This window comes from Syngnathoides biaculeatus, chromosome 8 (assembly GCF_019802595.1).
Source record: "Syngnathoides biaculeatus isolate LvHL_M chromosome 8, ASM1980259v1, whole genome shotgun sequence".
Lineage (NCBI taxonomy): Eukaryota > Metazoa > Chordata > Actinopteri > Syngnathiformes > Syngnathidae > Syngnathoides > Syngnathoides biaculeatus.
Genome location: NC_084647.1, coordinates 24,535,160 through 24,559,952, shown reverse-complemented (window position 1 = coordinate 24,559,952; position 24,793 = coordinate 24,535,160). Strand labels below are relative to the sequence as shown.

The 24,793-nt window shown below is 42.1% G+C and overlaps 2 protein-coding genes across 4 annotated transcripts in view; one reads left to right on the top strand and one right to left on the bottom strand.

Moving 5' to 3' along the window:
• The window catches only part of sipa1l3 (signal-induced proliferation-associated 1 like 3), an 88,385-nt gene extending 71,710 nt beyond the window's left edge, over positions 1-16,675 (bottom strand). For all 3 annotated transcript variants that reach the window (XM_061826895.1, XM_061826896.1, XM_061826897.1), the window contains exon 1: positions 16,520-16,675. The gene's annotated coding sequence lies outside the window, so the exon portion shown is untranslated. The remainder of the gene's footprint in view (positions 1-16,519) is intronic.
• A 3,061-nt stretch (positions 16,676-19,736) lies between these two features.
• The window catches only part of map3k10 (mitogen-activated protein kinase kinase kinase 10), a 38,086-nt gene continuing 33,029 nt past the window's right edge, over positions 19,737-24,793 (top strand). Inside the window, exon 1 of the mRNA XM_061828104.1 lies at positions 19,737-22,247. Within this exon, the coding sequence (XP_061684088.1) occupies positions 21,365-22,247 (883 nt within the window). The 5' untranslated portion in view covers positions 19,737-21,364. The remainder of the gene's footprint in view (positions 22,248-24,793) is intronic.

Here is a 24,793-nt window from a genome sequence, read left to right as displayed (position 1 = left end):
TTCTCCGTGTCCAGAATAGTAAATTAATTTGCATCTCACAAACGACAGACATTTATTTGAAAATGACAAAATGTAGAACGTGTGTAATACTATCGTGAGAAATGATGACACAGTTCATAGAGAAAATGACAAACAGCGTGTAAAAAGCCAAGAACATTCAAATACAACTATGTGGTTAAAGTTCCTCAGAACGTGTTTTCTAGATGGAGATCTGTAAATAATTTTGCCATCAAAAACTCTATCTCAGTATTGTTTTTATTGTTTTAGTTTGAGATACCACAAGAGCAAAAAATATAAGTTTCTAAGTCATTTTTTTGCTTGACATTTCTGTTTTTGGTAAAACCAATGCTTGTTCTACTGCTGACTGTGAAAGAATACAAAAGCTAGACAAAAAAGCTTTTCTGAAGTAAGAAGAATCTACTCTTTCCTTTAGTAGGTTGGATTCTTATCTTGTCCTAGAAAAATATTCTGTGGGTTTTGAAAGATCAGCGAAAATATGAACGAATTAAACGGTTTCATTTTGAAATGTAATAGCCTATTCAGTTCAAATCAGACAAGGTAAGATGTATTTTAGGAAGTTTTGATCCCTAGTGAAAACCAGACCTGCCTGTCTCATGATTGATCAGTTTCTGACAATAGAATGGGAAGTGTTTGTATTCCCTTTTCCAACTGCCTTTCTTGGGTAAATAGGGAACCTAACATCTGGTATGTATAAACCAACAGTACTATACGCTATTGTCTCGAAGAGTCAACACATTTATATTGGCTTTACGATCCAAAAATTTGCCTATGAACAGGTTGTACTGGTGGGTCACAGGCGTGCTGGTGCCTATCCAAGCCAGGCTATCTTCAGGAGAGAGGCAGGGTACACCCTGAACTAGTCGGAAGCCGATTGCATGGCACATATAAAACATCATTCGCACACACACATTCACACTTACAGCCCATTTACTCATCAACTTACAGTGGGGCAAAAAAGGCCAATTGCGTAAATTCTCCCACTTAAAAAGATGAGGTGTGTAATTTTCAAAGATAGAGCTCATCTTTGAGAAACAAAATAAAAACAATGAAAATTGAATTTTCTGATTTTTAAATAATTTCTTAGCAAAGTCTGGGAGAAAATAAGGATTTGGTCAATAACAAAATTTAACCGCAGCACTCTGCTATATGTCCTTTATTGGCAACGATTGAGGTCAAATATTTTCTGTTAAATCTTCAGCTTTCACACACTGTGGCTGGTATTTTGTCCCAATTCTCCATGTAGAGCGCCTCGAAAGCAGTGACGTTTTGGGGCTGTCGCTTGTCAACACAGATTTTCAACTCTCTTGAAAGATTTTCTAAGGGGTTGTGATCTGGAGACTAGCTAGGCCACTCTAGGACCTTGAACTACTTTTTACGAAACCACACGTTTGTTGTTTGGGTGGTGTGTTTTGGATCACCATAATGCTGAAAGACCCAGCTATGTTTCATCTTCATTGTCCTTGCTGATGGAAGGAGGTTTTCACTCAAAATCTCATGATATAGGGCCCCATTCATTCTTTCCTTTACATAGATCAGTTGGTCCTGGACCTTCAGCAGAAAAACAGCACCAAGGCATGAGGTTTCCTCCCCCATGCTTCACAGTAGGTATGATGTTATTTGGATGCTACTCGGCATTCTTTCTTCACCAAATATGACAATTTGAGTTTTTACCACAAATTTTTATTTTAGTTTGATCTGACCAAATGACATTCTCCCAAGCCTCTTCGGGATCATCTTAAGGCTCTCTCGCAAATTTCAGATGAACTTCAAACATGACTGTTCTTGTGATCATTTTGACCCCACGGGTGATAGCTTGGGTGGAGCTACAGATCGAGGGAGATTATCAGTGGTTTGGTAGATCTTCAATTTTCTAAGAATTGCTCCTACTTTTGGTTTCTTCACACCAAGCTTTCAGTTCTCCCAGCCAGGTGCCAAGTCTACAATTTTGCTTCTGGTGTCTTTTGACAGCTCTCTGGTCTTGGCCATAGTGCAGATTTGGAGTCTGACTGAGGAGTTTTAACCCATTAATACAGGTAACGAGTGGAGGACAGAGGAACCTCTTGAAGATCTTACAGGTCTGCGAGAGCCAGAAATCTTGTTTGTTGGTGACCAAATACCTTTACACCATAATTTGCTCACAAATTCTTTAAAAATTTATCTTTTTTCTCATTTTGTCTCTTATAGGTGAGGTATACCTATGATGAAAATTACAAGCCTCTCTAATCGTTTTTAAGTGGGAAAACCTGCACAATTGGTGAGTGACTAAAGCCCCCCGACTGTACCATACATGTTTTTGGAATGTGGGATTAAACTAGAGTACCAGGAGTAAACCCACACAGGTATGCAGAGAATTTACAAACTGCGGACAGGCAAGGCTGGATTTGAGCCTAGGTCTTGAGAAATGCAAGGCGGATGTACTAACCAGTCATACATCATACCACCACCTGTGTGGAACATTGCAACAAAAATGTAATAAAGGGACAAGGATTTTTTCATGACAAAGTACAAGTCATTGTGACTCCCAATGTGCATGAGAGAATCTGTATTGGACTACAAACAACCATTCTGCAGGCTAACATGGCTGAGCAGCCCAAATCAGCAGCAGAAATGTGTATAATAATAGTCTCTGTTACACTCTGAAAGAAAAAGACTAATTTGTTCAGCATCCCCTCTAGACACGCGCTCCCTTTAAGAGCCAGAATTAGCATTTGTTCATCATAAATATTAACATCCTATTTCCCTAACTGGCACAAGGGGGAGGGAAGACCCCAGACCAAATATTTGAGATGCGTGTGAGATAATACAAGTGCTGAATAGACAAATGCACGTGAATAATCTGAACGATGAGATCAGAGAAATGTGGGAGATGCAAAAGAACAAGTCTGTCAGTTATAGAGCAATAGAATAAGAACTAGACAGCAATGAAGACAAGCGCAGCTGACCCCGATTCTGCCATGACTACTCTATTAGGAGGGGAGGGGGCAGTCCAGACATAAACCTAAAATGACAGGGCTGCTGCTCATGCAACACCCCCACAACTGAATAGAAGCTTGACACAGGGATGCACAATAGGTGCAAATAGCTACAGTTCCACCCACTGGGAGACAGTGTAGCGAGGGGTCTTCAACCACACCCTAACCCAACCTGCTTCCATTCAGTTTGCATGCACTTAAGAAAACATCTTAGCAGAGCATGAAAGCAGGTTCAGGAAACCTGCAACTAAACCGTTAGAGAAGCAAAAGAAATGCAATTTGCATTCGTATACAAGACTATCACTTAGTAGATTGTTTTGATATGATCTCAATTACAAGCCGGGAGCACAAATTAACGGTTCCTTCTTTTATAAAATACAGACTCAATCATGAGCGTGTCAATAAAAAAAAAGCAAGTGAATGTCTTCACACATTTTAAGTTTTGTTTTTAAGAAGCTAAAGCTTTACAGGATTTTAATGGATTTTATACTACATCCACAAGTACAAAGAAAAATGCATCAATTTGTTCTTTTTTACATGCACAAACAAAAAAACTACTCATACTGATCTGCAAAAATGACAAACATGTAATAAGCTTGACACAATAACAACAGTAAACTTTTTTTTTTCCTGACCGAATGTCGTTAAACACATCAAAGCATTTTGGCTTTGAAAACTTGCATTTTGAGCTGTCTTTTTGTAAGGTTGCAAACTTCCAAACAAGTTATGGTCAAAATGAAAAATGACTCTTGAAGCATTTTCCTTTGAAACTACACCATATGAATGGCCCCATGGTGGAATATTGATAAGCTTGTTCATCTCAGCAGTTTAAATGTGTGAAAGCTACAAATGAATGGCAGAAAACCAAGGGTCTTCGACACATCTATGTCTATGGACCACAATGTGCAGACAGTGACGTGAAACAGAGAAATGCTTTTTTTCCTTGTCTATCAGCAATGTCTCGTCTCACCACATGCTATGTTATGGAATAATAGGTGACACCAGCAAGTTCGTTGAAGCGAAACTTAAAACAGGACTCCAACTATTTACTAAATTAAATGACAATTAGGGTAATGGTGTGTTGTAGTGATGTACCAAATAGGTAATTCCCAAAAATAAGGAAATCAAGGCTGAAAACAAAAACACAGAACGAAATTCCTGTGCCAATGATTGATAAAATACCACAGCAGCATTTCCCTCACTTCCATCTTTCATTTCTACTTGTAAGCATGCTGAAAAGATAGTGCAGTCTACATATTTAAGCCCAAGCAATCCATCCATGTTGGGGAAAAAAATACACCACATTAAGAATGTGAGGAACGTGGCTGCATAAGCCTGTTTTATTAAGGGAGGGAGCTCAGAATAATTTGGCGAACAAAGGCGTGTGATGCTGGCAGAGGATGAACCTGCTTGAGTTGTGAGTGGTTTGCTGTCAGAACCCTGGGACTAAAAGCCCAGCAGAAGAGGACACTTTAAACAAAGGGGGCAAATAAATGTGCTACAGTCGTGCTGGGACACACACTTCAAACAGCAACAGGGCTTCTCTGATGCGTTTATGACAAGGAAATTACCTTTAATTCACACACATCTCAAAACCCATTGGAAGATGTGCAGATCCACACTTGCATAAAATCTCAAGCTGAAAATACATACACTGTGTGACACTTCAACATTTCCGGAGCGTAATTGTGGTAAGAGAGATGGGTACTTGCAAAGTAGCTGCAAGTAACAACCTATCAGCTCAGTTTGGGAGGAGGTTTAAAGGCACTAATCTCATCGTTTTGGCAGGAGACCTTGAGACGGTGTGCTAAGTGGGTTAAAGCACACCCAAAGACCAATAATCACCTCCCCCATGCCTCTCTTTGTGTACCAACACCAGCCAAGGGAAACACTTTCAGGTCCCACGGAAAACTTGGACAACGAACGGGGGGTTATACTGAATAAGCTGCAACTTAATCGAAAAGGACATTCAGAGCAGAATGAATCACCAAGCACACTGGCCGAGTGTTCCTTGCCCTGAGGTGCATCTTACTTTTTATAAGGCTCTGTTGGGCTTTGTCACACACGTTCTATATCATACAACACTAGCTGTTGTTTCTTTTGTTGCATATCTACAGGGCATCTCCTCAAACCTTTCCCACTCAAATGAAGCATTGTCATTTTTGCAAATTAAAAAGGATCCCCATGTTTGATTGGTAATATGTGCCAAGTGTACCTGCCTATATAAAAATGAAGGTGCTTTTAAATAGCAAAAATAGAAGAAATGCTAGTCTGTACGAGTTTCTGGTCTTTGATTTTACTACCAATAAAACTACTCATTCAGTTATCGCCGCCATTTGTTGAAAGCTGCAAATATGGCTGTGTTCACACTGCAGGTCAATACAGATTTTTTGGGGCCCAATGTATCATGTATTTGACTTTTTTCATGTCACTGTGAACAGTACATGTGCCGTTTTTTCATATCTGACCCGGGGCTCTTTTGTATGCAGTTCTAAATCGGATATGTATCCGACCCAAGTGCCACATGGGCCCTCACAGTGTGCTCATCTGACCTACACATCAAATGATGTCAAACGTTACAAAATGCTCGACTAAAGCAAAGTGTAACAAAAGCAAACGGTAGACAAATGAGCAGGCTAACAAATACAATACTGATGAAAGTAAAATAAATCATCAGCCTTTAATCATTTAGAAGCTCCAAAACATAATAGCCAAAATCTCATGCTAACAAAAGCGAAGTTCTCCTTGTCACGTTTCATTTTGTCTGCACTTCAATCAGTTGCTCTGTATGTGGCTGGCTGCCTTTCACACCTATGAGCTAATACAGTACGAGTGACGCCTGACATATATATACACATAAAAACAAAGAGGGTATACATCATTGTAGAGTAGTGCTTTTTTTTTAATTTCCTTCAGGAGTATGCCATATCGTTGACTAGCAGAAAGTGTTTACAAAATTTTTTTTACTGGTAACCCTGATGCCGCATGTGAGGATTCAGCGTGACAGAGACAATATATTATTAAACCATTGGCCTATTCAGACTTAAAAATTCAGGTTATGTTAAAGATCATATAATAAATTGAGGACCCCTTTTGCGATGCTCTTTGAGAGAAATGGTGACACTTTTGCCTTCAGAGGCTTTCATTTACAACCCCTCTTTTAATGTCAATGAATTGACGAAAACAGTCTTGTGTGACACCACCAACTAGGCCAAATGCATACGAAATAATTTCCAAGCAATTATGTTTTCAAAGTCGAAAAACAAATACGCCTCTGCAAAATCGGCAGCAAGTGCTGAGCCTACATGAGTGTGACCATAGAAGAGAGTTTTTGTCTCATCTGAGGTTTACATGAACGAGGTGTGGTTCCTTTCAACTCGCAGGGACTTTTTAAAAGACAAATCGAGTAATGTACTCTCTCTCTCTGGCATGGAAATCCAGAGTCCAAACTCGGCCTAAAAGCACCATATGGTTCTAATGCAGTTGACACAATTTATGTACACGTTGATCGTAAGGTCAGAGAATCAATCACAAAGAGGAGGTAAGAGGGAATTATTCACCCTGAGAAAGATCTCAGCCCTTTAAAACTATCCCAGGCATCTAGACAGGCATCTCTGAAGAGGAATTTGGCCAGTAATAACAGCCAAGTAAAAATCGGCTCTCTTCTGAGCAGATGTTCCGCTGGATCTCTTGTCATGTCCACTTGATCTGTCTCACAAGCCCTGTCAGTGGCACGCCGCTGTCACAACAAAATCGATCCATCTAGATGTCCTTTCCCATTCTGTTGGTGTTTGGTTAAGAGACTGTCCAGGGTGTGGTTCCACAGCCGTGTATGCATGCACACCCACACTCAGCTGCACGTGTGTGTGCACTCTGGAAGGCAGACACTGGTCTACTTGTTCTCCAGGCGTAGACGGGAAATGTTTGATGACCTGCGATAGTCTTTAAAAAGGTAACAATTGTGGAAATAAGGGGGTTGAGCCAAGCAGGAATGAAACAGAAAAAACAGTCCACAGGTTCCCTGTGGAGTGGCCTTGCTGTCCTATTCAGACATGGGAAAATCTGGAAAAGCAGCTCAGTTCTGCATGGGAGTGAGCATATACACAGTATGTCAAGTGCATCTACATACAAGAAAGAATTCTGTCTGGGCTTATGGAAAAAGTAGCAGAGATGTGAATGTAAAGAGGGGGTTGGGCTGGGAAGGGGTAGCTATCATGAAAGCTAAAGGGCCTTTGGGCAACAAAAAAAAGAAAGGAAAAAGTGGGTCAAACAAGTTCGTAGCAGTGGTAGGCTAATAGCAGTGACCTTCAGCAAACACAGAATCACCTGGTAGCCTGCACAGACAAAACATACACTGTTCTACTCTTTTTGCTTTTTATTAATAAAGCTCATTGCCATGAGGAAATCCACGTAACAATACACACCATCTCCAGAGACAAAGCCAGAAAATAGGATGTGTATTTCTACCTACAGGTTCACACTAATTAGTCACTCACTCAATTCGCCTCTCTGAAGATTGTTGTTGTTTCCTATCACACCACTTTTTTGTGTCATTATTGTCATTTCTCAAGTGAAGCTTTACCTAACAAACAAGCAAGTGATTAATCACAACTTGGCTGCAGAGGTCATGGGCAAAACACACAAATGGCAAAGGGGGGAGTAAAAAGAGGAGGTATCACATGGGTTGGCTTCTACCTCTGTTTTAAACTATGTCCACCATCACCATCCCCATTTACATCCATCTAAGTTTTCAGCTTGTCAGTCTGATTTTCTCCCACAAAGATGACAATGCCCAATATTGCATGGAAAAACACCGAAGCTTTTCACTTTCTTCTACGTCCTCCACTGCTGAAAATTGGGTAAACTTGAGGTCTCTCTCACATTCAAAGAAGCACAGAAGTGCAATCTGCATTCTCCTTTTCCTTTCGGCTTGTCCCGTCAGGGGTTGCCACAGCGTGTCATCTTTTTCCTTCTAAGCCTCATCTTCCTCTCTAACACCCACTGTCTTCATGTCTTCGCTCACAACATCCATTAACCTTTTCTTTGGTCTTCCTCTCACTCTTTTGCCTGGCAGCTCCATCCTGGAGCACCTTTCTACCAATATACTCACTCTCTTGCCTCTGGACATGTCCAAACCATCGAAGTCTGCTCTCTCGAACCTTGTCTCCAGTCCAACTTTGGCTGTGGCTCTAATTAGCTCATTTGTAATCCTATCCAAACTGCTCACTCCGAGCGAGAACCTCAGCATCTTTCTGCTACCTCCAGTTCTGCGCTTCCTGTTGTTTCTTAAGTGCCACCGTCTCTAATCCGTACATCATGGCCGGTCAACACATTGATTTTATCGCTTTGCAATGACAGTTTGATCTTAGGAGTTGATAGCCAATCACGTTTTGGCTTCAACAAACACAAAAGCCACACTGAAAGCAACAAGTGGTGGGTCCACACAGCAGCGGCGCTTCAAGTGTGTGGAAACCAAATACATTAGTCTATCCTCATATATAACGAACCCACAAGTGCTATGCATGGCCATTAAAAGACAGCCACTAACACTAGCTGACCAATATCCTTAAATCCTCGGCAATTGTCAATAAGAGAATAAAGGAACACCTGTAAAAAAGAGAGAGAATATACAGTACTTTAGCATCTGGTTAGACCTGTGCTTCTTAAACTGGGTTCAATCGAATCCCAGGGGTTCAGTCAATCTCATGGGTTCACCAGAGCAAAAGACAGGCAGTGCATGGATGTGTGTACAGTCAACTGTAAAAGCCTTCATTAAATTTAGTAGCACGCAACGTGCTATGGATGAACCACTTCATTGTTTGTAATGCGAAAGCATGACAACAGAATCCTGTGTCGCATTTGTATTCTCAATGTGTTTTGGTATTTGTTAATTGAAAGTAAATAACGCTTGTTAATTCTAATACAAACTTTTACTAGCCCATCAAAAGGGTTTTTCATTGAGTATTAGTATTAAAGTGGCAATATTTGGGAACAAATGTAAAATGATCCATTTTTTGTATTCATATACTGTCTGTATACGTGTAGATTTCTTTTTTTTGTGTTTAGTTTACAGTGAACTCTGCTTGTCTGCAGCTTAACCACCCAGCCTGACTGTGATATTTGTTTCAAATTATAGTACAATAGCAAGTAGTGTCCCTCAGGTTGCATTAGGTGAATTGGTGTTAGACGTCGACAATGCTTGACTATCTGGACATAGCTCAGCTTTCCATAGTTGGGATAATGTTAGCCATCTTTAAACACCAACTACAACTCAACACTCATCACTTTTCTGCTTAAAGGCGGTATTCACAAATAATTACACTGAAATGACTGAATTTCACAAAAATCCGTTAAACAGGGAATGTATTATTCTGCCCACCTCTTGACTTTGTATTGTAACATGCAAGACAAAATAATTTTCAAGAACATGAAACTTCTTGCTCAAAACGCTCACTTAAGTCTTAACTTGTTATGAAATGAATAATGTGCAATAGAAGCTAAAGTAAAATCTGGGTATAAATGTGATGGTTCCACCTAATATATATATAAAGCAGCATTCAAAAATTTCAAGGTAAATCATGGCAACCACATGCTAGTGGGGAAAAAAATCCCTCTCTCTCCCTAGCTTTGCATTTCAAAAGGAAGAAGTCCCGTTCATATTGACTGTAGATATTATCTACAAAAGCATGCCTTCGCGTTTACTTACCATACTCTTTCAGTGCATCAATGACGCCTGTGTGGAAAGCATGGCAGTAAATGCCTCCGTGACAGTGACAAATCTGATTTGGAAATGAGGCGGTGGGAGAATTCACTTTTTTAACACAGTAACATAAAACGCAGAACATGAGGCATTTGTGGAATGACCACATGCTGCATTCAATTAGCATTAAGACAATGGCTGCACAGTCGGCATTCATGACTGAAGTGGGTTGTGAAGCGGAGGAGCAGCCATATAAATGTATGCCTGTTGCAAATAAAAAAGGAAAACATTTTTTTAATGTTGCATAACCGGACAAAAAAATAAAAACATCATAGACACACAATTGTTTGTCTGACCGTGTGAAACCGTAACAAAGTAAAAACATTGAACGTTACATTTATTGGTGTGGCACCCTTTTATCAACATTTCCTTCATCAGGAACTGACGGCTCGCCTCTTGAAACTTAGCTGACTGAATGTAAAATGATGCTAGCAAACATTTAGGAAGGAATTTGAGTTCAGTTTCACACTAGAGACCAAAGTGATTTTTCTAGTTTACTCACATCCTGTCATGAACTGGCTGTGAGTAATCTCTTCAATCTAAAGGACACAGCTCTGTTCTCCTTGATGCACAGCCTGTGATTCACATCTCACCGCACACACTTCCTGTCTAACAGCCTGACCTCCAGCAGAAGAGAACTAAAACACTGATGCTATTTCACAGGAGGGGACCATAAAGGGCTTTTATTGCTTTGCAGCGGGAAACAAAAATGTGGTCAAGAAGGGGAAAAATATACACAGGAGAGCGCAATCAAATTACCAACGCACATGTTCGAAGTAACACAAATATTAGCTGCAACTTTGGAAAAATTACACCCACTGTGCACTTCATTTGTACCATGGAGTAATCTGTTTGCTTTGCATCATCACAAGAGGTATTTCTAATACTGTGGAATCTCAGTTTTCAACATTTTTTTCACCCAAATTTGTCCCAGCTTTCGAACACTTTTGGTTTTCATCAAGTTGAAAACACCATACCAAACTTAGCCATTCATTTCAGGAAATCGAGCACCCAAACAAAACACCACATGTGCAGTTGTGAACTGTAAACCCCACAGTTTACTGGCACCGACGTATAATTTCGTCAAACACCTTTTTCAATGAGTGGGTGTGGAAAAGGGTCTTGCCTATCTTGTGTCTTAAAATACAGGTTTGTAAGCCACTGTAATAATTAACAGAACCCTGCAGATTGGAGCATTCTATCATTTAGGATTTGAGATCAGCACAGCTTTTATGTACAAGATCAAGATTTGGCAGAAACGCCAACAAAGAAGTCGGACAAGTCCAGGCATCTCACACTCAAGAATATGTACAGTATATGTCAGTTATAAACAGAGTTTGTTACGATTGTGAGAAAAGATGGAGTGAATGACAACTACCATGTAAAAAAGCCATAAATCCAAGAAATCAACGCTGGCCATAATTGTGTTGCATTGTAATCGAGCCTTTGTCTGCACGCCTATTACGTCACAGCCACGCACGTAGGTCTTGTGACTCACCAAAATGGCGTCGCTCATGAAAATTCATAATTCATGATAAAAATCTTCTCAAAACACCATTAAATGAGAGAGGATTAACATCACATTTTCAAGATACAGTACATATGACATGACCTATTGGATACATTGTTAATCCAAACCACCAGAATTCCCCTTTAACCGAACGTAATCTCCCGAGCACCGGTGACCACCGGCACACATTTTCCCACATTTTGTTCTCATAATACATCGTAATGTGTGTATCCCGTCGCGTTTGAGTTGACAAGATAAAACCTACTGATCGTAAAAGATGGATGTGGTGATATTGGAACAAAAGATTTTATTGCAGTCGTCTAACAGTGCAATTGTGAAAGACCAAATTTGTCTTTTAATCTGAGCCAGGTATTACTTGTCTGTCTCAAACATTTTGTCCGTCCCACACCGCCAGTGGGTTTTGAAAAATAACTATTGGTGGTCAGATTTACCGTCCTACGTCAAAAGACATGCGTGAAGCTAAATTTAAACTAGCTTTTGGATTCAAATATACTTTACATGATGGCGACACGGTGCAAATGGCCTTTGCGGAACCAATCAATGATATCATTGATCGGCTTGGCAAATTATGACATTAAAGATGACCAGCACAAAATGCTTTATCATCAACCGATACCAGTGGTCAAAGTATAGAAATTATCTTAAGACCTGGATTTTTATAGACAGCTCGTATATTGTAATGCTTATGAGGCAGTCACTATGTAGTGACCCTTTCCAAAAAAATTTAAATATCATGGAAAAGTTTACTTTCATGATTTAATGCCAAAAGTTAAGCTTTTCATAGATCATACATTCAGGGCCCAAAATTTAAGCAATTTCAAGTATATATTTATTTTTATATAATTTGGGTTTCCAGATTAAAAAATGCCCTCCACTGCCATAGTCTTATTTTTTTTCTACAAAATAAATTTTGCTCGACCAGCTCAAACGTATAAGCACTATATGGAATGAGGCAGAGCAATAATGCAGCATGTCATTTCACACAAGGAACCAGAGGATGAGAAGATTGTATCGTCTGTGACTGTAACAGTCTTAATAGTCAAACTGCAAATAAATTGGGGGTGACGTTCGGACATGACATTTGTTAAATGATAAAAATGCTGTACATGTGTGTGTTTTAGTGTGGGCACGTGGGTATGTGTGTGTGCAAGCTGAAGCTGGGAACTGTGTTAATTCACTCCTGTTCTCTCAATAAAAACAGATGGAGGCCGAACTGTCATGCAGGATTTCCTGCTTCCAGGACTATTCTGGCATAGTGTCGAGTTTGCGACATAACAAGGCACTCTCTCTCATTTGCACATACAAAAGCACAGGCCACCTGTTACTCATTGCCCCATCGGTAAACCCTTATGTCAGCTCTGGACCAGGTAGAAGACTTGGACAATTAGCAAAAAGCCAATGAAAAAGACGTCATAAAATGAAGACACACATGCCCTTCAATGACTATATGAATGCCTCAGAATTGCAAGCATCCAGAACGAGCATCTTTCCCGTAGAATGAAGGAACAACTGGTGCTTTTATCATAAATCATTTCCACAGCATTTGACGTCACTTTTCCCTCATGACAGTGGCCCGCATAATACAGATGGAGATACAGTCTCAAGCTTGACTATTGTGCCTATGGAAACGTTCTTGGGCCAACTTCATGTGAGGCCTGGGTAAACAAACGACCCTTTGTCTGGAAGCGTGTACATTCCCAGTGGCTGCACATCTGCCTCATATTTCAGTCAAAACCCCTGGTTTTGCATTTGATGTGTCTTGTGGATGGACGGATGGCTCTCCCTCTGCGGCCGGAGATGACCAGTGGGAGGACACGGGGCCGACCTGTGGCAAGTAACGCCGCCTCGACATCTGTGTTTATCCTCCAGCAAGAAGCAACAGGCTATATTTACTCTCGTTGAACACGACTGGCACGGGGAAGTCGGAGGAAGAAGGATGCAGTCTGGGATTTTTGCCACATCTGGTAGAGCCATTGACTTGTTCACCGGCCTTTATAGTACAACAAATGTAGCAGGGGCCAGTTGAGGTAACGGTATTTACATGCAGAAGTGAGATATTCTCAATACGCCTTCGCACAAACACCTTGAGGAAATTCTCGTTCCATGTGCATGTGAAAAAACATGATTGATGAATTTGGTCAGTGTTTAGGTGGCCATAAAACAGAGACATGTCTCTTGGTGAAAATTACTTACTTGTTGACACAGGCGGGCACGCTAATGTATGGACAGCACCCTCAAACGAGGAAAATACATTACACAGAGTGCAACATGCTGCAACAATACCGACAATGGTCAAATGCTATTTCACCAACTTTACAAGCTCACTTCAGTCTAATGGCGTGCTACCTGTTCACATTAGACCGATGGTATGGCAGAATATTTTACAGCTATAATTACATTTAAAATCCGTGTAGACCATGATTATGCTTGTAAGGGCGGCTCATAACAGCGTAGTTATCCAAAAAAATGCTATCAATCCCATCAAGCTCTCTCTCTGTATACCCTTAAGGGATACGACTGTAAATGATGTCGGGTAGAATCCTTGCATCTCCAAATCAAATGTTTTTCAGGTCATCAAAAAAATACAATTCTTGCTTGTGTTACCACACATCCCATTATTAAAGTTTGTGCTAAAGCTTATGTTGCCTTCATACACTTTTCTTCACCGGTCAACACAACAATTCCCCATACTCATGTAGAGTGGCAACTGTAATTTGATGATTAATTTATTACAACCTTTCAAAGTCTTTGAATTAAATCTCCCGCACCTACGAAGAGCAAAGTTTTAATACTTGACAAAAGCTACCAACTGTGATTATAACAGCTTTGCAAACACTATTTCAAAGGTGTAATAGCCATGAGTAATGCAATAAAAATGACAATGACCTTAATGGTCAGCACAGTAGGCAGAAATAAATCTGCACCTAAATTTACCTTCACGGCTGACACTTCAGATTGGTTAATTTGGAAAAATAGCACTATGTGCTGAATGGCCATTGGTATAGATTTCTCAAGAAATATTAAATTAACCATAGATAGAGTTAAGAGGTTACCGGCAAACAGCGATGGTGTAAAATAATTTATGTCAATCCTGACAAGAAAACCAGATTTCTAATTAGGGTCAGTTTACAATGACATATCCAGATGGCACCTGTGGTTTAATGTGTGTTCTTCCCTGTGTGTGTGAAAGATTCTCTAAAAACTTTGATGGAGGCTGATTTACATGTCTACGTGGCCTCACTCACAATCACACTTTTCTATTAGCATTCATTTAACTAAGACGCGAGATTTCACAAAGATGTCTACTCCAAGGGAAAAAAATCTAATTTTAACAAAGACTAGGAGCTCTGCCAAAGAGTGGTGGTCAGGAAGGGGGAGCTAAAAAATAGCCTTGATGCCGAAACGCTCAGTCGTGCCTTGAAAACAAATCTCACAAGGCGCCCCAATGGAGAGATTTGATTGCTCACTCACAGGATAGGCACGGCAGAGTTGCTTGTGTACGGAACAGAGCAAAGTCAAAACCGAATGAGTCACCCAGAGCTGGTCATACTTCACAGATACACATCACGGATATAGGTACCACTTGAATGGCAAAAATTTTATTTTCTTCGTTCGAAGATACTTTGTTCCAGGAGATACGCAATAAAGCACGAGTACAAGGTGCAGATATATTTTAATGTTTTAGTCATTTTATCAGTCTGCTTTTTGATTGACTGTATAACTGCTCTCTCAGGCTGCATTATAACCAGAGCTTTTCTTAAGCGATTTTTCAATGAGGAGATTTGGACATGTCTGAGCAAGGAAAAGCGCAGTTGTGACTGACATTTATGGATTAATTATGGATGAATTCTATTCAGCTGCCTCGAGTCCTATTGCAGTCCACAGTGTAACTGCGACTATTGTGGACCCTCTCCAAAACAGCGACATTGAATTTGATGAGAGTTGTGACCTGTGAGACTTGGTTGAACTGGTAGTTTGTCTGTGTGAGAAAGAGCACACAAGTTTTTTGTTCGGTTGTTTCTTTTTAATTATTGGCCTGTGGTCTTGGTAATTTGTAGGAGTCAATTTTTATTATTAGTGTGTAACATTTACAAAAAAATCTGGCTGAGCAAAGGTATGTGTGTGCGGAGGGAGTGATGTCCATGTGTATTATGTGGCTCTCTGATTTGTTTCATGTTTATGATGTGGCTCTTTTGACTGTTCTATGTGTATGTTGCGGCGCTTTGACTGTTTCATGTGTATGATGCAGAGCTTTGACTGTTTCATCTGTATAATGGGGCTCTTTTGACCGTTTCATGTGTATTACGTGGCTCTTTACTCTTTCATGGGTATGATGTCCCTCTTTGCCGTAACTATAAAAAAAAAAATTCTGACGGCTTGGCCACCCCTGACCTATAGCTTGTGTCGGTGTACATAATTTCAACCACATTCATGTGTTACAACTACAGCAGCACCGATAACAATGAGTATATTATAACTTGCCAAATACACGTTTATATAGCAGGCATACTGGATATGTAAGCGGACACGTCTTTTGGCACTTGTGCTCTGTGATGTGCACGTCCAAACAAGCTAGAGCATGCAACAGTCCTCCAATTTTGAACATGTTGAACGAAGCCATTCATATAAACCGGGTCGCGCTCGTACAGACAACTTGTGTAAGCACGTAAAGCCAAAACATTTCCCACGCCGCCTGCCATCAGCAACTTGCAGCACAACCTACTAATCCACATGCAGCGCTCGTCCGTGTGAGGTGTGTGTTGTACCAAGAAGTCGGTTGAGGACCCCCCCCGACAACGCTCCCATTGTCTGAATGTTGTAGTTTTATTGTTCCCGCCTGGACCTTCACTTCTGTAATGAACTCAGGTGTGGGAAAACTACAAACGGGAAATCTGCATAGCGCAGTGAGCATGCGCAAACCGACTCGTAGGGTGACCGTATCGGGGCAGTTAATAAAAGTAGCCCGGGCAAGCAACACACTTCTTTCATCTTAAGTCAAGAGCTTGGGGTTCAAGTGGCGTGAAGAGTCGTTGGAAGTCTTTTGAAAGAAGGAACGTTCAGATTTTGATAAAAGGCGCCACGGTTAGATTTTGACTGAAAGTTGAAGGCTTTGGGTTCCCCCTGTTCAGTGTTTGCCTAGCTCGCTAATACCGCTCGCCACTTTTTTCGCCGCTTAAAAATAACCCAGCCGGACCAATGGAAACTGTTTTAAAGAGCAACAAAACGAGCTCGTACCTTCATATAACTCCGACGAGGGTCGTCCTCCGGCTCCAGCGACATTAAGATTTTCCACTCCAGACACGGTTAAAAGGCAGCCTCCAGTTGCTGTTCCCTGAGCGAGACGTTGCCAAGAATGCTCAACCGAAACCACGGCGGAGTGGAGTGGTGCTCCACCGCATTGCGCATGCGCAAGATCAACTCATGGGCTGGGAGCGCTGAGTGGACAGTGAATGGCCATCTGGAAATGTGCACTGGAAAATACATTGCGCATATCACGCGCGTGTACTTTACGACGCAAATTGAATCCATTATTCACACATTTTGCATTCAATCGCATTTTTATTTGCATCAGCGATGATTGTCGGTTTAAAATAGCTCCGTTTGCCATGTAAATATTCCACAACTGCCATAAGAGAAACGCTCAACGAATGATTACACTAATGGGTCACCTATTGGTCATCGCCTACCTTACAGGTCAGTCAACAGCGTCACCTTGTGGTTGCAAGACAAAGTCCCTGCCTTTTTGGGGCCTCCAGCAAAATTTTATTCACGACCCTCTCGCCATCACCGGAGAGCCAAGGCAATACAACTCATGGGTCCCACCACATCAGTGTGTCACATGGACAAAAGCTTTTTGTTTGTTTTTTTTTTTTCACCGAAATACAAGGTCTTCAACGTGGGCACGACCACTGACAAATATAATCACTGTATGTCTTCTGAATGTGTCCAAACTGTCCAAGTCTGGTCCATCTAACTTTGACTCCAAAACGCGTAGGTTGGCTGTTTTTCTGAGGAGCTAATTTCCATCCAACTCGATCTCTCAAAAAAGAATCTCAGCATCGTCATCTCCGCCACCTCCAGCTCTGCCACCTGTTGTCTCATCAGTGCCAACATCTCACTATACGATATGGCTGGCCTCAGCCCTGTCCTACAAACCGATTAGTGGTCCGGTCCCCTTGCCCACTCCCCCGAGGAGCTAGTTGGGACACTTCAGTTTGGCAGGGGGAAATTACTGGGTTGGTGCGATTGGGAGGTATCCCATTCCCCGAGTCCCGCTGGCTCAGTCCCCCTTTACAACTGGAGGGGCCTGAGCTCACCCTACCTAAGTGTGCCAGCACAGAAATTCTGTGTACCGGTTGACTAACATGCATGTTATACGGTGTGAGACTATTGACTTGAATTGCTGATGGTGGGACAACTAACAAAAGAGATCAACTCACAGGTTAGTACAGGTGTTAAGACAAGGTGCTAAAAGGATTCCACCACAGCACTCATTGTTAGCACTGCCTTGCTTATTTCCCATAGCCTATCGTGTCCTGCTGTTTTCTGTGCTCTCTCATCCTGTCTTATTGTTTAGTTATAGCATGTCCTCACCAGGTGTCCAGCCCATCATCAAATAAGAACAGAATTTGACTTTTGTAAATTTACTTGCGGAAAAATAACTTGACCAACTATTGTTCTGCTGTGATTTGGATTTTGGTACCTTCCCCTAAAAATCAACATAAACCAGGCCAGGTCACGAGGCAAAAAACAAATTCAAAGAAACCAGGCAGGGGGGACAAGGTGTTTCGCTTGCCATGGCTGCTCCCAGGTAATTGTCATTGGAAGTGAGCGTGCTGACGTCCCGTTGAAGAGGAGAAACCAGCTTCTGTCTTTCCGGTTGTTTTTCAGTGTGTGCTGGGGACGTTTCTTGTGCAAACACGTACGGGGGATTGAAATGAAGCTCGATTCAAATAATTTTGAAAACCTGTGTTCTCTCCGAGTCAGCACAGTAAAACAGTGGTAGAGCGTTGGTCTCACAGTTCTTAAGACCAGGGTTCAAATCCAGGCCCCGCTTGTGTGGAGTTTGCATGTTCTTCCCGTGCCTGAGTGGGTTTTCTCTGGTCACTCCGGTTTCCTCCCACATCCTAAAAACATGCATTAATTTGAGACTCTAAATTGCCCGTAGGTGTGATTGTGAGTGCGACTGTTGTCTGTTTCCATGTGCCATGCGATTGGCTGGCAACCAGTTGAAGGTGTACCCCGCCTCCTGCCCGTTGACAGCTGGGATTGGTTCCAGCACTCCCATAACCCTTGTGACGATAAGCAGCAAAGAAAATGGATGGATGGATGTGTTCTCTCCCTTTAAAGTGGACCTGTGTATAAGGGGTACTTCCAGTTTCGGGAATGTTTTAGTTCCCCGGACCATAGGTACCAAGAACGTAAATGTTCGAGAATTAAGGCAGACTTGTGGATTTCGACGCAGTGGGTACTTTAGATTCTAGAAACCTTTCGCTGTAGTTTCCTTGACAGAAGTACTTATAGTAACATGAAAAATAATCAATCAATAACACTGCTGCAAAATTGTCACCCAAACCATTGAAAAAAATTGTTGTATTTTTATTTGAAGTTACCTTGTTTATTTTTCACCAATCGAGAAGAATATCCTGCAGACCTATTTCCTCCTGAATTGTTCTAGACTGAAGACTGACTGACTTAAAAGGAAAAATGAAGTAATATGGTAAACATTCACATTAACAGAGGGATTCAATGATTAATAATAACACACCCAAAAAAAACGGGATCCACAGAATATGCTAATGAAAAAATGTATACTGGGTTTTTGTACAGTGCTGTGCTGTACTGTACTCAGATGTTAAGACGTGACAGCCTTCGCGCTACGCGATAACCTTCACCACCCTCCTAATTGATGAAATCGCAGAGTAAATCTGCGCTTCCCCATATTTTCCACGAGTGTGGTCTTATTACACCTTTTAAACGCAAGAGGTCAGTGTCGCATAATTTTTTTTACAGTATAATTTACAGTTCATACAGTAGGCCTATAACATTGTACATAAACAAAACAACATTCAACATAATGGAATATCCTAACGTAATGGAATAATTGTTACTTTATATTTACATTTATTTTATTTGTTTTTGCAATTTTCAATACATTATGTATTTTATTATACACGGAGGTTAGGGGCACAGGTTATCTCGTGTCGTGTCTCCTGGATGACTTGATGTTTTGCTTTTATATATCACAAAAATGAATAACCGGGCTTTCGTTTATATACTAAATTCTTATAATTACACTTACAAATCCTTTCATTCGCACAATATGCCAATTGAACAGAGCTGTCGAGCTAATTATTCGTAATCCGTTATTATTGTGCCACGTTACTGATTCATGAACTGCCACATAGATGTAGGTCAGCGACTGGGGGTTGAAAACTACCTTACCCAGAATGCAACGGGACCCCACCAACCACCAGCACCAGCGGCGGCTCAGTGTTTCCAGCAGACTAAAGGCGTCCTCTCCTGCGGGGTGTGTGTTCGCATACTGCACATTCTCCATGGAATATATGAACCCAAACTGAGCCCGCCGACTGCTTTGCGCACCGTGGGTCAGCGACAGGCCGGCTACTTGTTCCCGAGCTAAATGCACGTCAGCCGGGGTGGATTTGCTTGGACGCCGAATGAGTCCCCGGTGTTTTTGACAGCTTGATGTGTCGAAATACCGATGGAGCCTCCTTTTTTTGATGGGGACATCTGGATGATTGCCACGACGAGAGACTCCACGGATATTTGACGTATGGGTGATGTGGATCTGTGAGATGCAACCTCACGCCCATAACAAGTGGATGGATGTTGCTATGCCCACGATGCAGGTTGGGTTACAGTAAATATTTGTTTTTACTATAGTGGACCCCTTCGGATGTGGCCTAAATCACTTTATTATTCAAATATTATATTATGAAACGTGGCCTTAATTTATGTTGCACCCTTTGGATGATGCCGTTATTTTTTCATTCTATCATGATATCTGCCTGTCTTAAAGAAAGCCTAGAAATTTAAAGACCCCTTCATCCTCCTTCACTGATGGATAACCTAAAACTAAAATGAGAAAGCTTAACATCCACTTGCTTTGCCATCACCACTGGCTTTGTTGTGTCCACACTTAACTGCTTTCCAGCTGTGGACGGAATGAATTCATATGGACGGACCCCCTTTTGATAGAGGTTGTCTGGGGGTGGTTTGAGGAGAGTGGCCATGCATGCAGGATTTAGGCCAGATCGGGCCGTTGGGATGTAGGGCACAGAAACATCCATCCATCCATCCATCCATCCATCCATCCATCCATCCATCCATCCATCCATTCAACGCATCCATGCCACGGCATATAGAATGAAAGCAGCCAGTATTCATAGAGATGGCTGACGGGGGAGGAGCGTCTACACTGGATAATGAGGACCCCCGCTCGGAGGATTGCACTTGGCTCTGTCAGGGACCTTGATTTTTACTGGTGGTCTAACACACAGTCAGTCGCCTGCAAACCTAATCTCCAGCATCTTTTGCATTCCTCCCTATCTACCAAAAATTCATCCCGGCAACAGCATGAGCCCTATTGTCTTCTACTTAGATCTATATGAACTCTTAGTATATTAACTGGAATGGTGATGTACGAAGTCACAAGACAGTGTTTTATAAGGTATAAAGGTTAGGAGTTATGCCTTAAGAAGTCAGCAGATGCAGTCATTACAGAGAGGATAAGATCTCCGCAGCTTTCATAAAGACAGATTTTTAGGGTACTCTCATGGGTTTGGAATTTGACCTAATGTGCGTTGTCCCAGAATGAACTGAAGCTCTTAAGAATACATGCAGCTCCCTGCACACAGCTCAACCCGACACACAGCCGTAAGTGGGATTTGGCGCTGTTTCAACAAGATGCGGGGATGGGGGTGCAGCACTCCATCTTTTCTGATCCGCTGACCCCACTTACCTGGCTACTGGTAGTAGAGGTCACCTCACATCAGTTGATGGGCCCACGGTGTGCGTTGTGGCTGAGTTGATAAAGGGCAGGTTAACAGCGTCTCCATGAACCCGTACGGCAGAGTGAGCAACACAGCAGCCCCCCTGTCCTGCACCAGTTGTGGGGGTTGCTGTTCCCCACCTCCCCCCTGCCTCATCCCCTCCACAGCTTCCTCCATGTCGCCCAATATAACCCCGCCACCCCTCATGTGCCCTGCCCCGGTCATGCAAGTAGAGAACGGCAGTAGCTGGAACTCATCCTTTGGCTCCCCGGACTCTCACCCGAGTCACAGCTGCACGGGGCCCAACCCCTACTGGACGGCGGTGTTTGATTATGAGGCCACGGCAGATGAGGAGTTAACCCTCAGGCGTGGGGACCTCCTGGAGGTTCTCTCCAAAGACTCAAAAGTTTCTGGGGATGAAGGATGGTGGACAGGTAAGATCCAGGATAAGGTGGGTATCTTTCCCAGTAACTACGTGACAAAAGGAGATGCTCCCAACTACCAGCAGCTCACTGTAGATGTGGGTGAGTGCCCTTTGGAGGTAGACTTCGCTGAACTTTTCCTGGAGGAGGTAATTGGAGCGGGTGGGTTTGGCAAGGTGTACAAAGGGGTCTGGCAGGGGGAGGAAGTTGCAGTCAAGGCAGCGAGGCAAGACCCAGACGAAGACATCAGCGTGACAGCAGAGAGTGTGCGCCAGGAGGCCAGGCTCTTCTGGATGCTCCGGCACCCCAACATCATTGCACTGCGCGGGGTCTGCTTGCGGGAACCCAACCTGTGCTTAGTCATGGAGTACGCCAGAGGCGGGGCCCTCAACCGAGCCTTGGCTGGAAAGAAGGTGCCCCCGAGGGTGCTGGTGAACTGGGCTGTGCAGATTGCGACGGGGATGGACTACCTCCACAACCAGGCCTTTGTACCCATCATCCACAGAGATCTGAAATCCAGCAACAGTGAGTACAAATCAGTTTTGTGTCTTTTTGAGGCTTTTAAGTTTCATAAAATTGGGGTAAAACTCGGTCGGAAGAGCAACCAGACAACCTGGTATTGTGTTTTAATGATACTTAAAATTTTCAGCAATCATTTTAAGTATGTTTGTATTTCAACCATGAAGTCGACTACTTCATCCACGATGGAAGTCTTCAATAATACAACCGATATTGCTGTATTGATTTCTCGTCAAGAAGCATATTTGTCATCTAGATGCTTACTCTGTATTCATATCTGCACAGGTTGGTACGGTTACAGATTTACCCCCATGAACTACACGGGAGTAATACACACTCTCTTTATCCTCACGCTCCATTAGCTTTGCCATGAGAACACAATTAACGAGAGTGTATTGTTTTATCAAAACGTCTGCTTTTACTCAGAAGATAATGCTCGTTTTTTTAGTTAAAGAGGGCTAAATACCTTCAGCTAATCAGGCCAAATTTGAGTGGGCTCCTTTCAATCAAATTCAATAAAGGCCCAATTGTCTAATGTTGCTAAAAGATTATCCTTCGTGTTTATCCAGTGATATCGGGTTGTTTTTCCTTCTGAATTTCCTCAGAAAATGGTCATGGCCTACAATCTAAAATAGTTTGTTATGATGGCTAGACCTAATGTATGTGGTCAAACCCAAGTGTGACCGAGCTGGACACAAGTAGAGGAGCAACTGCTTGTTTCTGAGTGTTTGTGTGAAGTGTCTTCTAAATCATTGACCACAATAAAAATGACAAAGACAAGAACTTGGTGGCAGGTACCAGATAAGTTAACTTTTAGCCAAACTTTTTTTCTTTCTTTTTCTACCACGACTCTTCTTTGGTGTATTTTCCACCTTTGTACTGTATCAGGTTTGTGAGAGACTCAGTTGTTTGTGGTGATATCGTTATTTTTATGGTGTCCTCTTTTGCTCATCATCAATATACCACACACTATAAGAGGAATTTCTATTTGGTATGTCTTGTGTGGGCTAACTGGAATTTTAAAACTTAAGCTTGTCTCCCCGGCTAAATGTAGAGAGGTTGCGTCAGGAAGGTCATCCGGCATAAAACTGTGCCAAACAAATATGCGTTCATCTAACGGGACAGGTCGAAAGGAAAATAATAATAATAAGAAATTAAGATATAACAGTGTACTCCACATAAGGTATTATCCATCCATCCATTTTCTTTGCCGCTTATCCTTAAGAGGGTTGCTGGGAGTGGTGGAGCCTATCCCAGCTGTCAACGGGCAGGAGGTGGGGATACAACCTGAACTGGTCGCCAGCCAATCGCAGGGCACATAGAGACAAACAGACACACACACAATCACACCTAGGGGCAATTTAGAGTGTCCAATTAATGTTGCATGTTTTTGGGATGTGGGAGGAAACCGGCGTGCCCGCAGAAAACCCATGCAGACACCGGGAGAACATGCAAACTCCATACAGGTGGAGCTGGGATCGAACGCGGGTCCTCAGAACTGTGAGGCCAAGGCTTTACCGGCTGACCCACCGTGCTGCTCCATAAGGTATTAATTCAACATATTGTGATATTGTGGTGTTATTTGGTTTAGCTACATGAGAGGTGCAGAATAATAGAAACAGTCAGATGCAGTACAAGTCAACATCATTTCGAACTGCTGTTGTGACTTTCTACTTGTCCCGTCAGGAGTTGTCACCATAACTCACTCAAAAAATTTGTTTGGGACATTTTTTTTTTTTTTACGCCGGATGTCCTTGCTGACACAACACAGTAATTTTTTTCTGGTTTGGGACGGACAGTGTATGGGTTTTGGGGCACTGACAGGGAACCAAACCTGTACCTTCTAAGTGAAAGGCAGCCCATGTTGCTCACTCTGCCGTACGGGTTTATGGAGGCTGGACTGGAGTTAGACACTGTTAATCTGCCCTTTGCCCATGTACCACTACACTACCAGTTCCATTGCAAACTATAGTGACATAAAAATACAGGGGTTATTACTATGTTGTTTTTATTTTTAGTATATTTGTCAAGGCATGGTGATTGATACCACTCGTTTATTGGATATCATCTTATACTGTATCACCACATTCTCAGTATCAAGAAGACCAAATTGTGTAAAATTGTTCTCCTTTGGCCATCTTTACCCTATCATCCATCTGCTCCTCTTGCTCCTTATCCTCTTCCTCCTCCTCCTCCTCCTCCTCAAGAAGAGCAGTTCTGCTCTGCAACTCACTGTGCTATTTTTGGTCCTTTGTGCTACTTGCTGTTTTAAAGATGGAGTTGCAGTTGTTGGCGCATCACACAAATGGCACAAAAGCTTGGACGCATGTAAGCGTATGTCGGATATTATGCGGCTCAGACGGCGAGAGGGGATCTTCAGTGATGTGCTTAAAGGGGCAATGGAGAGAGGGTGTGAGTGTGGTAGGAGAGTGCAGGATGCTGACTAAAGGTTCTTCTTTTAAACGGGTGAGACAGTTGAAGTGTAGCATAAACACAAAGGTATATTGCTGATATGCAGAAATTCCTCCATTGTCTCTGCATCAATTGGATCT